This window comes from Pygoscelis adeliae, unplaced genomic scaffold (assembly GCF_000699105.1).
Source record: "Pygoscelis adeliae isolate BGI_AS28 unplaced genomic scaffold, ASM69910v1 Scaffold78, whole genome shotgun sequence".
In the NCBI taxonomy this organism is placed as follows: domain Eukaryota; kingdom Metazoa; phylum Chordata; class Aves; order Sphenisciformes; family Spheniscidae; genus Pygoscelis; species Pygoscelis adeliae.
In genome coordinates, this window is record NW_008825409.1 from 432,209 (window position 1) to 445,135 (window position 12,927).

The window sequence follows — 12,927 nt, forward strand, 5'->3', positions numbered from 1 at the left end:
CTTGGTACTGAATTAGTCAGGTGCTCCCTTCCAGTATTTTTCTTCTGTCCCATGTGCAGTGTGGATTTTGAATAGGGTTTGCATTACATGTATGTTGCCTGGGTGGATGCCACCTGAATTCTTACCGGGGTAGTTCTTCAGTTTGGTTTTAACAAAACACCAATGCTGTAAATTGTAAGGTAAGTTACTAATTCTTCGAAAAGAAGAAACCGAGTCTTCCATCAGGATGACGTGTTTTGTACAATGGGCAGCCGAGATCTTAAGCCTTGCAGTGCTGCCTGTCACCAGTGGATCTGCAAGGCTGCATAATGTTAGTACTTGTGACTTTTAGTGAGGCAGGCGCTCAAACTAGAAAAATGTCTTAACTCTGAAGATATAATTAGAAAAATACCTACAATTAGCTGCGTGTCTTTGTTTTGGTTTTTTCCCCCTTCTTGCACATTTTTTTAACTGTATCTGCTTTCAAAAAGGTTGTGCTGTTTACCAGTGTTTGAAATACATTTTTTTCCTTTTCCATAGTCCACTCAAGAGGCTTTTAGGATAGAATATGATACCTTTGGTGAACTGAAGGTCCCAAGTGACAAATACTATGGTGCCCAGACTGTAAGATCTACAATGAACTTCAAGATTGGAGGTGTTTCAGAAAGAATGCCAGTAAGTAATTTAAAGCTGTGTTCACTTCTTCTCTTTGAGTATGTTTTGGATGTGAGAATGAATACCTTCTTAGACTTCTGCTGGGAATATGAGCAACTTTGAATTTTAAAGTTAGAAATTCCATGGCAAGATACTGTTCTGTGCTAGAAATATTTTTTGTTGCATTTAAATAAATTCAATGTTGCTTTTGAATAATTACTTTATTGTGTTGAATAGAAATCTACCTTTTATTTTTCTGAAGACGGAAGACTGAATGGAATAACTTGTTTGCTGTAGCGTTATGCAGTTTGTTATTGAAGATGTTCAGTTTAGCATGAGTTGATATGAAGTTACTTTTTCACATGTAGTTGTGCATAGAGCGTTAGTGTGCACACACTTTGTCATGCACTGGTTTTGCATGTACTGAAACATATGTCAGTTTGCCCTCAAAAAGGCTATTTTAGAAATAGAACCAGTTCTCCTTTTCTGTTCATTTTAATGCATGTAATCTTTTTCGATACACAAAGCATACCTGGACTTACAAAGAAAGGATGAGCTGTGTACTGCTTTCCGGACTGCTTGGATAAATGTTGCTGTTAATGGGAGCACAGGTCATGTGACCGGATTGCTCTTTGGTTTGGTTGATGGACTACTGCTGGATTGAAGTTCAGGAGGAGTTTGGTTTAGAACTAGACCTGCACTATAGCTTCCTAAAATGTCCTTTGGGGGGAAAATGACGTATTTAAACTTACTCTTGTGTCTCAGGTTCAAGTTATAAGGGCTTTTGGCATCTTGAAGAGAGCAGCTGCTGAAGTAAATCAAGATTATGGTCTCGACCCAAAGATTGCTAATGCTATCATAAAGGCAGCAAATGAGGTAGGAACAAACTGTTCAAAATGCTAGAACTGTCACTGTATTTTTGTTAAGCTTTTCACAGGAAGTTTGGAGGCTGGGGGAAGACCCCCCTTGCATTTCTCAAATTGTTAGAGGAAGGCATTTATTGTTAGTAAATTTTATTTTTCAGATTGAGAAATCATTTACTCAATATAATGTTTTACTGTTTTACTTCTTACATTTCTGGAAGTGACAGAATGTCCAAATACATTTTGATACTTAAGTTATAAAAAATATGTAATTTTTCCCCTTTATTAAGACTACTCATTACTTGCATAGTGTTGACTCTTACCAGATGAAGAGTATAAAAAACCCTAGGAGGGGAATGGAATCTCGGTTCATTCAGCTAATGTGAAGTCTGACATGCCAAGTAAAAGTTTTTTCGTTTTGGAAGTCTCCAATCTGTTAAGCAATTGCATCTTGGTAATGTGAAGACCATCTGCAATCTGAGTGGTTTCTCTCTGTTACTAGTCTGTTTCCTCTTCGGACTTAAGTTTACTAGTAAATCTGTGCTCTTTAAGTATCACTTTTATAGCTAAAGAGGACATGACGTGACACACAGAGGCATCTCCTCTTTCTCAGGATAAATGCCACCCAAGTGCACAGAGTTGTGAATGACCATTATTTGAGGGATGGTAATACCAGGTGTGTTGCTTTGTGTAAATCAACAGATATATTTATCTAGAAGCATTGTTTTACAGAGCTTTCTTGTTCTGACTAGCTTCAAAATATTTCAGTATTTGCAGAAGCCTTATCCTCTTTCAACCAGCTGTAGCACCGTAAGTCCCAAGACCCAAGAGCTTTGGAGAACTCCAGAATATGTCCAGTCTCTTCTTGTGGTTTCTAGGGTTCTCCTAGTTAAGGTGGATCAGAAGTTTTGGTGGCTAAAGGCTACTTAGTTTAGATTCATGGGTTCTGAAAGTTGTTTGGGGCTGCTTTGTCGTGTTTTAAAAATGCTCCTGCAGTGATAGCCTTTCCCTTACCTCCAAAATAATTTTCTAATATAACTGAAAAAGAAAGAGATACAGCAAGGAATCAAGTTACTCTTGGAGGTGGGAACTTTGCCCCTGTATAAGATGGGAAATACATAAGATCCCTTCCCAAAAAGCATGATTCCAGGAGGACTGATGTATCCTGATAATCTGGAGATAGTTACTAGCCTCAGAGTTGTGACAACAGATCCTTTGCTTTGCATTCTCAACTTTCCTGAGGCTAATATGCATGGGGGTGCTACTTCTGAGCACAGATTTTGATACTATCACAAACACGTTTAGAAAAATCTCTAAATGCACGTAAAGTTCAACAGGCTCCAAAAAATGTAGATCAAACAGGAGATTATTTGTACCTGTTGTTCTGTTTTGATTTGAGAGAGTAGTTGTCATATCCTACCTACAGAAGATGTAAGTTGGTATAGTCTTTTTTGGCTGATCAGGACCTTGTTCTCGTGGGTCGTTAGCAAGTCAATACATATGAATCTTTTTAAGTCCATGTGATTCTCTTACTTGTTTATATGTGTAACACATTCAGTTACAGTTGAGGTGCGGTAAAGACAGTCACGAGTCCTTTTTAGGCACCTCTCAATTTAAAGCCATGTAGGTCCAGGGCAGTATTAGGGAAAGCATGCCTTACAGAAAGAAGGTGTCTGATACTAGCAACCATCTGCCGGCTCGTTGTATTGATGCAAATCTAATGTCTAAAGGTGTAAGAAGTCTGGAACTTCCCTGTATGAAATTTATTTCTGGAGAAATTTCAGAGTCCGATCATACAAATATCATGTACTGCATGTGCATGACAGATGGCCTTTGGCAAAAACACCTCTTCTGGGGAACTCTTTGCCATAAGGAATGGACTTCTGAATGCCTCTAATTCAAATTGTTGAATAGTTGTGATCAGTGGTCATGATGAAACTGTGCAGCTGTTGAGCTTGATTTCCTAGGAGAAAGCAGCGCACCCATGCTGAGGAGGAGTTTGTAAACAGATAAACGCTGTCCGGAAACTGCCGTTTCTGACACCCAAAGGATGGTCATGACCCAAGGAGACACACGACACTGAATCAGTGCCCTGAAGCACCTTACATGCTCTGATTGAGAAACTACTTAAGATATTTTCCTTCCCTGGGAGATCTTACTAAGCTGAGCAAATAACTGTGGAAGGGAGAACCAGCACGTATTACTTCTAGTCCTACCCAGGAAGATTAGAATCCAAATTGTTTTAAAATTTGGGAAGGGAGGGATGTTTTTGGACTTATAAAATCATCTGCTTTGTTTGGGAAACAGAAGATATAACCTAAAAGACCTTTTAAAAATCTTTTCTTTCTATGACTGTAGAACATGAAACCAAATTATGTGTTTCTCTGTGTTTCAGAATTCAGCATCTTCAAAAAGCATAGCAAAAGTTTTCTTCCCTTTTAATATCTGGTATTACATCAAACTTAACTATTCTGGTATAAATTCACAATTGTTATATGTAGATTTACAAATATAACGGAGAACATTATTTGAATTATAGCTATAAAATTCTGAGGTTTATGCTTTTTAATTTTTTTTGTGACAGTAGAGCAGCTTTTCTCTTCTTCCATTCTAGGTAGCCGAAGGAAAATTAAATGATCACTTTCCATTGGTGGTGTGGCAGACTGGGTCTGGAACTCAAACCAATATGAATGTCAATGAAGTCATCAGCAATAGAGCCATTGAGATAATGGGGGGCAAACTGGGGAGCAAAAACCCAGTACATCCGAATGATCATGTTAACAAAAGCCAGGTCGTTATACTTGTATTATACTTCTTCTAATGTCAAAAGGTTGTTTTTTTTTTGAATTGTGAATTTTGAATTCTCTTACAGCCACTGTTTAGATTTTTGTTTTTTTAAAAAAAGGAGTTTTGTGTACAGCTTTGGCAACAATTTTCCAGGTTTTTCAGTATAAATGAACTTTAAAATGTTGGTCAGTGACAGTATGAGCTTTTTAGATTAAAAATTTTGAACTCATTCGACAGATGAATTCACACATGATGTAGTGGGCAGAGGTGGCCTGGTGACAACCACTGCTACTGAAACAGTCTTAAAGAAGTTAAATATAGATCCAGTTTCTAAAGGTTGGATACTTATAACTGTTATCTCCATAATGCGTTACATAAAGCGTGTAGAAAGAATAATAAAATGGCTAAAGTACCGTAATGGGTAATTTTTCCCCAAGGATCGTGGTAGACCTTTTTATTATGCTTCACTCTTAATGTTTCCTTCAGATTAACTGAAGTTTAAGCCACTGATTTGGTTGTATCCCTTTCTGATCTTTTGTGCTTACTCAATATCCTGTTAACTACGGTTTTAACATTATCAAAGCAACATGTAGGTGTTTTAAAGTCACCTACAATTCTTTTAAAATCATCCATCCATTTGTTACCTGTCTCATAACTACTATAGTAAGTCTCTTTCTTTTTTTGTCCCAATGTTGTTGGAACAATCTACTCAAGTTAACTTTCTGTGGGTACAGTTATAAAAAGTTGACTTTTTCAATAAGGTACTGGACTGGAATTTGGAAGATTTGATCATTCCTGCAGATTGACTTGTGAAACATTCCTAAGTTGCTTACTCTTAGTTTAGTTTCTTCTTGTTTATAAAATAAAGAGAATGAAGCCATACCTGTACATCTTACTGCAACAATGGTGAGAAAAGCTTGTAAATAAATTTCTTGAACTTCCTTCACAGAGTTCAAATGACACTTTCCCAACGGCAATGCATATTGCTGCTGCCCAGGAGGTTAATGAGGTGTTGTTACCTGGACTAAAGAAGCTACAGAATGCACTTGAAGCAAAATCGAAAGAGTTTTCCCAAATCATAAAAATAGGGCGCACTCATACACAAGATGCTGTTCCACTTACGCTTGGACAGGTAAAAAAAAAGCCAAATTATGCATTTGCTTGAAAAATTCTTGTAAATATATTGGAGGAAACTGAGGCAAACTTGAGGATGCCGAAATTAAGTTGATAGTTCAACAGAAATTATAGGAAACTGGCTGAATCTCAGTCAAGAGCATTTTCATCTTTATTGGGGTTTGCTGGATGCTGTACTCTAATAACTGCATCATAAATTTTCTTATTTTTTTTCCATGTTTGTTTTACTTCTAACAGTAGTAAGATATAAGTGATTTTTAAAAGATGTTCCATTACCAAATAACACAAAGTGATATTTCTGTTACACTGACATTGGAAGGAAGAAGGTAGGTAGTCTGTAATCTGTAAGCTTACATAAATGAGGTTTTGCCAACACACAAAACTAGTAAGTATTTTGAATGAAAATCTTTTATATATGATCATATATATATATATGAGATAGCAAATCTTAGTTATCATAAGCCATTCTTGACAATATATTATGTTAATTTGGTAATGAATTAACTTAAACTGAATTGATAAAAATCCATGTAAAATTTGTGGATTTTTTGCAAGAATGCACAGGTGGGGTTTTTACTAACTAAAATTAAGTGAACAAAGCCCAAGATCCGTTTCTCTAATTGTACCTTGAGAACATTAGTTTGATCTGAGAGCTGATTTACCTTGGATTCAGATCCTGCTAAGTACACAACTGAGATAAAAGGCAAGAGAAAGATGTATTGTGTATACATTTTTATATATGTAGGTTGTTTTTATGTGTAATTGTAGTGCGAGAGCAGTCTTCTAATATATATGTAAACTTTCCCTCTTAATGAAGACACGCTAAGATTCAGCATTTGGGTAAAGTTCAGTGCCTTCAGGTTTTTAAAGAAACTAGTGCAATCATGTTAAAAGTCTAAATAATTCTAGATGCTTATTCTTGGTTGTTGTCTTTGTTCCTTTATTTTGTCCTCCTTTCTTTCAAAGGAATTTAGTGGCTATGTGCAACAAATTAAATACGGTGTGACTAGGATTGAGTCAACCATGCCAAGAGTGTATCAGCTGGCAGCTGGCGGGACTGCAGTTGGTACAGGATTAAACACAAGAATTGGCTTTGCTGAGAAAGTTGCTGCTAAAGTGGCTGAACTGACAGGTGAGGAATGATATTTCGGAGTTAATCAGTAAAGCAGGCTATGTAACATACAGTCAAATTCAAACAAAATCTTTCAGTTTCCATACTTCTTGTAAGCTCAAATTGTTATTTATATTTTAACATGGAGCTTTCTGTTAATGCCATATGTTATATGCCTTATACTTAGGATTTTTCATGCAATGTATTTTTATAATTATACTCAGTGCATTGAAAGTGACTGAAATTACCGTGTTTTTCTGAGCAAGGCTTATTGGAGATGGATACAGTTTCAAGCTTCTATTAGCCCAGCTATAATGCTCCTGTCTTGATCTTTGCTCCTCTGGCTCCCTTAATCTGCAGTGACTTGGCACAAAAGAAGGGGAAAAAACCCTCCCGAAGCCACTATGTTTTTTCATGTGAAAGAGTAAAAGTTAGCTTTTTTGATTTTTTTGATGCTGTCTTTATAGATCTTAAAACTTAATTTACAAAGCCATTGAGTTTTTTGGGCTGTAAACCAGATCTTCTGTGTCACAGTATCATTTTTTAAAATGCCCCCAAAATGAATGTGTACTTCATTTTGGGGGCATTTTGGTGCCCCCAAATGACAATGGTCTGTCATTTAAATTTGCTGTAAAATCTGAAACTGCTTATCAACAGTATTTTTGTTTTAATGGATCTATTATTCACTGTCCTGTAGAGGGTCAAGACTTTCTTGTACCCTGAGAGGGAAGAAGTAACTTGTCATGAGCAACAGCTGCTGAGAAGCAGTACAGGCCTTGTTTTGGTGCTTGAAGAAGCCATCGGAGGTGCTAGGAAGCTCTCCCATCTTAACACTCGTTAGGTGTACCATATGGGCAGGTTGTACGAGTTTAAAACAAGTAGGGCAGACTATTGAAGTTCCAGATGTTCTTACAGGGGAAGTTTATTGGCAAGGGCAAAAGGGAAAGTTTGGAATGATCTCTGCAACGGAGAATGCAGCTATGCAATTCAGAAGCCCATGCAAATTGGGTGGGATCTGGTGTTTGGCAGGAACTGCAGAACACTAGAAATGATGGGGGTTATGCTGCTCTTGTTTGAACTGGTAATGTAAGCTCAGACCAGTAGTTTCGTGGGGCAGAAGTCCAGCCCACCGTCAGTCCTTAGTGATGTCCATTACCACTAATAAAATTCTGCTGAGACTTTTCTTCTAGGGCAAAACCCTGAAGAAATGTTTTTCATCGTGGAACCTAGCCTTAAATCTCAGGCATTTAATTAACGTAAACAGAGCTGTTGCTTCCATTGCTCCTGCGCTCTTGCTGTTGGCAGCACTTTCAGGCATCCTCCCAAGTCTGAATCAGCTTTCACATGTTCTGTCCGGTTTGTTGTTCCCTTCCAGTGTTGATACTTGGATGCATCTTTTTTCTTTAAGCAGCCAATTCCATTGTGATTACTTTTTATTTATCCTAATGTCTGCACTGTGCTGCAAACCCCTCTACTTTCATAAATGGGAGAACGCATCCTGGCAACCAACGATCTAAAGAATCTAACTTGATTTAATGGAAGAAATATGTAAGTTTGGGCTAACTTGTAAGAGATTCTTGACATTCACAAAGTACTGTGGTGCAAAGCAATGCTTAGTATGCAGCACAGAATGAAAGCTTGACATTTGTACCTTTGTTGTGGGCAGATGGGCAAATTTCATATTCTTCTGTATTTTAGTGACTTCTATTGTGTCTTTTGTATTGAATTTAGTCTGTTTAAGAAATATGTTTGTGAGGAAAGGTCTAGAGAAGAGAGATGATCTTACAGTGTTGTTAATATTTTTTTAATTATTGTTTATTAAGCTAATTATGTGTTTGATTATCTGGTTTATGCCTGCAAGGAAGTGCCTCACTGGTTTAATATTTCCTGCCCTCCCTGTAGGTTTGCCTTTTGTCACTGCTCCAAATAAGTTTGAAGCTCTTGCGGCTCATGATGCTCTAGTTGAACTCAGTGGAGCTATGAACACAGTGGCATGTAGTCTGATGAAAATAGCTAATGATATTCGTTTCCTGGGTTCTGGACCACGCTCTGGACTAGGAGAACTCATCCTGCCTGAAAATGAACCAGGAAGCAGCATCATGCCAGGTACAGAGAAAACATACAGAGAAAAATTGCCTGTTTCTTTTGTTTTGGACCACTAGCTCTTAACAGATATTTGCCAAACAAATGTCAGTAAGTCCATGATTCAACACCTCTGTCAGTTTTCCTCTTCTGCCATATTTTACCAAACTTTATGTTCATAAACATACTCGCACAGCTGTTTGTTGGGAAGTACTTGGCGGAGAGTAGTATCTGTAAACATATAATATGACTTTATTAATACAAGCATGCTTCTCAAACCCTTCTTTTAGAATTGCAAGATTTCTACAATTTTTGTGTAAAGACTTTTCTGAAACAAGCTTTGAATGATCTAATCTATGAATTACTACTTAGCGTGATACGCGTTGTGTACTCAGGTACTCTCTTCTGCAATGATCCCAGTGTATGGGAGGGTAAGAAAGGAAGGAATAGTATTAGTAATCACTCCTTGCCTCTCTCATAAAAAAAGTATGTGTATGGGAATATTGTACATCCGAAACTATTCTAAGCGTATTCTTCCTGTATGATAAATTACCAAAGAAACAGGTCGTGAGCATATCTGGCTTTCAAAAAAGCAAATAATGAATGCTCTTATTAGGATTATTTCTAGAAATGAAAGCAACCATAAAACTTTCTTGTTAGGAGGCCACTCTAATTTGTTTGGTTGTTTTTTTTCTCCTGATAAAGTGAACAGTGTATTAATTTTATTACCAAGTAATTCTAACAAATTAGTAATACTTTTCTTAAGTTGACTGAGATTTGGTAATGATTTACCAGAAATGCCTACTTACATGAATAAAGACAGGTTATAATCTCTTAAGAACTGTGGTAGTTAACAGCTGCTTAGCTCACGCACATTTTACCCAGCTCTCAAAGTCTTGGTAGCTTGCTAAAGCAGCCATAGCTGCTTTAAAAATCCTAGCTGAATTACTGGAATAGTAGAGTGAATTTAGTATCATTTATGGAAATTACTTCTTTTCTGTGGTGCACAGATACAGATGAGTAAGACATGTTACCTCTTACAAAACATCTTCTGTTGAATGTGATTTGGTAAATGAGGGAGGTACTGACTTTTTTTAATTTTTATTTTTTCTTCTTCTTTGGTAACCTTTTTCTCTCCCTTCCACAACCAGGAAAAGTGAACCCTACCCAGTGTGAAGCTGTAACCATGGTGGCAGCCCAAGTTATGGGAAACCATGTTGCTGTTACTGTAGGAGGTAGCAATGGACACTTCGAACTGAACGTTTTTAAGCCCATGATGGTAAGTTCATAAAGTTTTAAGTATCTAGGACTTCTAAAATCATCGTTTGTACAATTGGATAAATCGGGGAAAAAACTCAGTGAATAATTGGTCAATACAAGCACCAGAGAAGGTGATAAAAATACGAGAACAAATTTTATTCTTTTGTACGGTAAGTCCTTGTTACTTTGACAGGGAACTGGCTATGTTTTTTACATGAAACTATCTTATGCAGATAAGCTTTTATCTTAAAAATGTGTGCTTATCGTCACTCTAAGGAAGCAGGGAGAGAGGAACACAGGGACAAAATTTTGTCCAAAGCTGAAGAGAATTTGGTATTTTAGCTAAAAACGAGGATTTTTTTCTTTAGCAACTATCTGCTACTAATTTCTGTTACTGCTGAATACTAAAGGATTACATGCTTTTGGCAAGTGAGTGGTGTAAAATTGTAAATGGTTAGACTTCAGTATTTAAAATAATGGCTGCCTTCTACAGTGTGAGCAGGATACACCAAGATACATACTGTGTGTAAGATGTTGAATGAATAGTATAGCTGTTAGCGTAGGGATGATAGTTTAAAAAGAATGCAGGTGACTTGTGGAGAAGATCCTAATATTAAATAGAGATAAAAAAGTTTTTGAGATTTTGTCATCTTGTTAGAAATAAGAGGCACAAAGGAAGCGGCATGTCATACGTTATTTTTCTACACAGCCTGTACTGACTGATACTGCTTTTTTTTTATTATGCTAGTAAGAAATGATTGAAAAGAAAATGAAATCTTATAATAAAATCGGTATTTGTCTCTTCCTTACTGTGTCTGTTTAGGGCACTGCTTTTTTCCCCTCCATCCGAACAAACTTCTTCTAAGCATACAGCACCTGGTTTTGAAAAAGAAAAAAAAAAAAAATCCTATTGAACAGCCAAGAGGTGTGCCTGGCAGGGGATAAATTTTGATAGAAGCAGACACCTCTCCAAAAAAAAAAAAAAAAAAAAGAGTGGCATGTTATGGATTGTCAAAGTAGAAGACTAATGCCAGACATTATTGTACTTCATGTTTTTAGATGTCTTCTCTTGATCGGTACCCGAGGGGGAAAATGACAACGAATCAAATGCCTTCATATATTTTTTACTTGGTTATTTGTGAGCTGTTATAACAAAATGATTATACACACTGTGGTCTTAGTGCAAGAGTTCCTCTCCTGTCGAGTGCTTCTCGCAAATTCCTTTGAACAGGAGTGGCTGAGCTCACCCTGCAGAAGGAGGGGGGTGTATTATTTACTGTACTCCTTTTCTACTAACGGCCCGTTAAAGCAGTGGATATTGCTGGGGGTGGGGGTGGGGGGGGCACTGCTGAGGAACAAGTGTGCCAGACTGTGCAACTACTAATGTCTGAATGTAATAGTTGGTATTGCTTTCTTTTTTGTTAGATTAAAAATGTTTTAAACTCTGCAAGACTTCTTGGAGATGTTTGCGTTTCTTTCACCGACAACTGTGTAGTTGGAATCCAAGCCAATACAGACAGGATCAACAAACTGATGAGTGAATCTCTGATGTTGGTAACAGCACTTAATCCGCATATAGGTAGGTTTAAGGCTCAGAAACTTCTCACAACATTATACTGAAACATTTTGCGGTAACATTATTTTGCACACATTCGTTGTACTGTCACAATGTTTAGGAGACCAAGTCACGGCTCAGGCCAAAAGTTAATTTACTTTAATGTCACCGACTAGAATTACTGGTGACGAAGGTGTGTCCTCCTTGCAGTGGCCATACCAGCGCATTATAAAAATAATTCTGATGAGAGTCGGGGGGAAAAAAAAAAGGGAGATTGGGAGAATTTGTGTACCTGTTGTCCTGATCGGACCGCTACTAATGAAAAGTGAAAGATTACGGGATTTTTTTTTTTTCTTTTAAAAGGAGAAAGTCACATAAAACTTCGATCTAAATGCATTAAGACCAGGATAACAGACTTTACCTTCACTTTAAGTAAGGAGTTGGTGTAAACGTTAGGTGCCCACTCGCTGCAAGTAGAGTCAAGCAGTAGTGTTACCGTAAGTCGGCAGATGAAAAACTCTCTCGGGCTCAATCTGGAGTTCTAGACAGCAGGCCGCCTTTACTGCGGCGCCGGGTGCCAGGTGGAATTTCCACAAATCAAGCACACCGGTGCCGACTTCACCGTTACATTTATACACAAAAATTACAAGGTAGTGCACGCCCGGTTACAATGATTGGTTAGTGATTTGCATATAGTTATAATATCTGCTGTGTCGTTCTCTTCTGTTACTACGCTTGCGCAGGGGAAGGGTCTTCACCTGGGCAAGGGCCTTCTTGACCTGTGGGTGTGGTTTTTAGTATTATAATGAAGGCAGTTCACTTCAGGATACCTTAAAAGTAAGTTGTGTTGCCAAGTTAGCCAGGTATCCATCTACCTTGTCAGGCTGTCACATAACTCATCCCATATACAATAGAACCTCGGGGCTCTGGTTACGGCCCAGAGAATAAGGACTTCAAGCAACACAGCCTCGGATAACAAATAGCACGGCAGCCCGTACGTAACGCTAACATCGAGGCTAACTTCTTCAAATCAAGATGTTCTTGTAGGTGGTTATTTCACAACCAAACATAGAAAGGTTCCGTAGAACTTCAGATAACCTTCAACATTAGTGGCGGTGTCCAGCGCAGCAGTTCCCCGGGGGCCAGGCGCCCTCCCTGGGTTTTCCGCACCTCTAGCAGACGTTCTGAAACGGCCAGCGCCCAGCTTGTTCCTCGCGTTTTGTTACAGGATACGACAAGGCAGCCAAGATTGCCAAAACGGCGCACAAGGAGGGGACAACGTTAAAAGAAGCGGCCCTCAAGCTGGGATTCCTTACCTCGGACCAGTTTGATCAGTGGGTGAAGCCTAAAGAGATGTTGGGCCCTCAGTGACTGCTTTAGAAGATTAAAAACAGAAGGTGTTCTTAACGTAACAAATAAACGACATAAAACAAATACCGCGTGCACGCTTCCGTTTCCCCGCCCGCGCCGGGCTCCCCGCCGCGGGGCGCGCGGGGCGGGGC

General features: G+C 38.2%; 1 protein-coding gene across 1 annotated transcript; it reads left to right on the forward strand.

Moving 5' to 3' along the window:
* Nucleotides 1-226: 226 nt before the first annotated feature.
* Nucleotides 227-12,807, forward strand: FH (fumarate hydratase). The gene is made up of 10 exons (XM_009330475.1): nucleotides 227-310; nucleotides 520-654; nucleotides 1,399-1,509; nucleotides 4,111-4,287; nucleotides 5,233-5,415; nucleotides 6,384-6,549; nucleotides 8,431-8,634; nucleotides 9,762-9,889; nucleotides 11,296-11,449; nucleotides 12,654-12,807. Exons 1-10 carry the CDS (start codon nucleotides 227-229, stop codon nucleotides 12,794-12,796), a joined length of 1,485 nt encoding a protein of 494 aa, XP_009328750.1. The 3' UTR covers nucleotides 12,797-12,807.
* The last annotated feature ends 120 nt before the right edge of the window (nucleotides 12,808-12,927 follow it).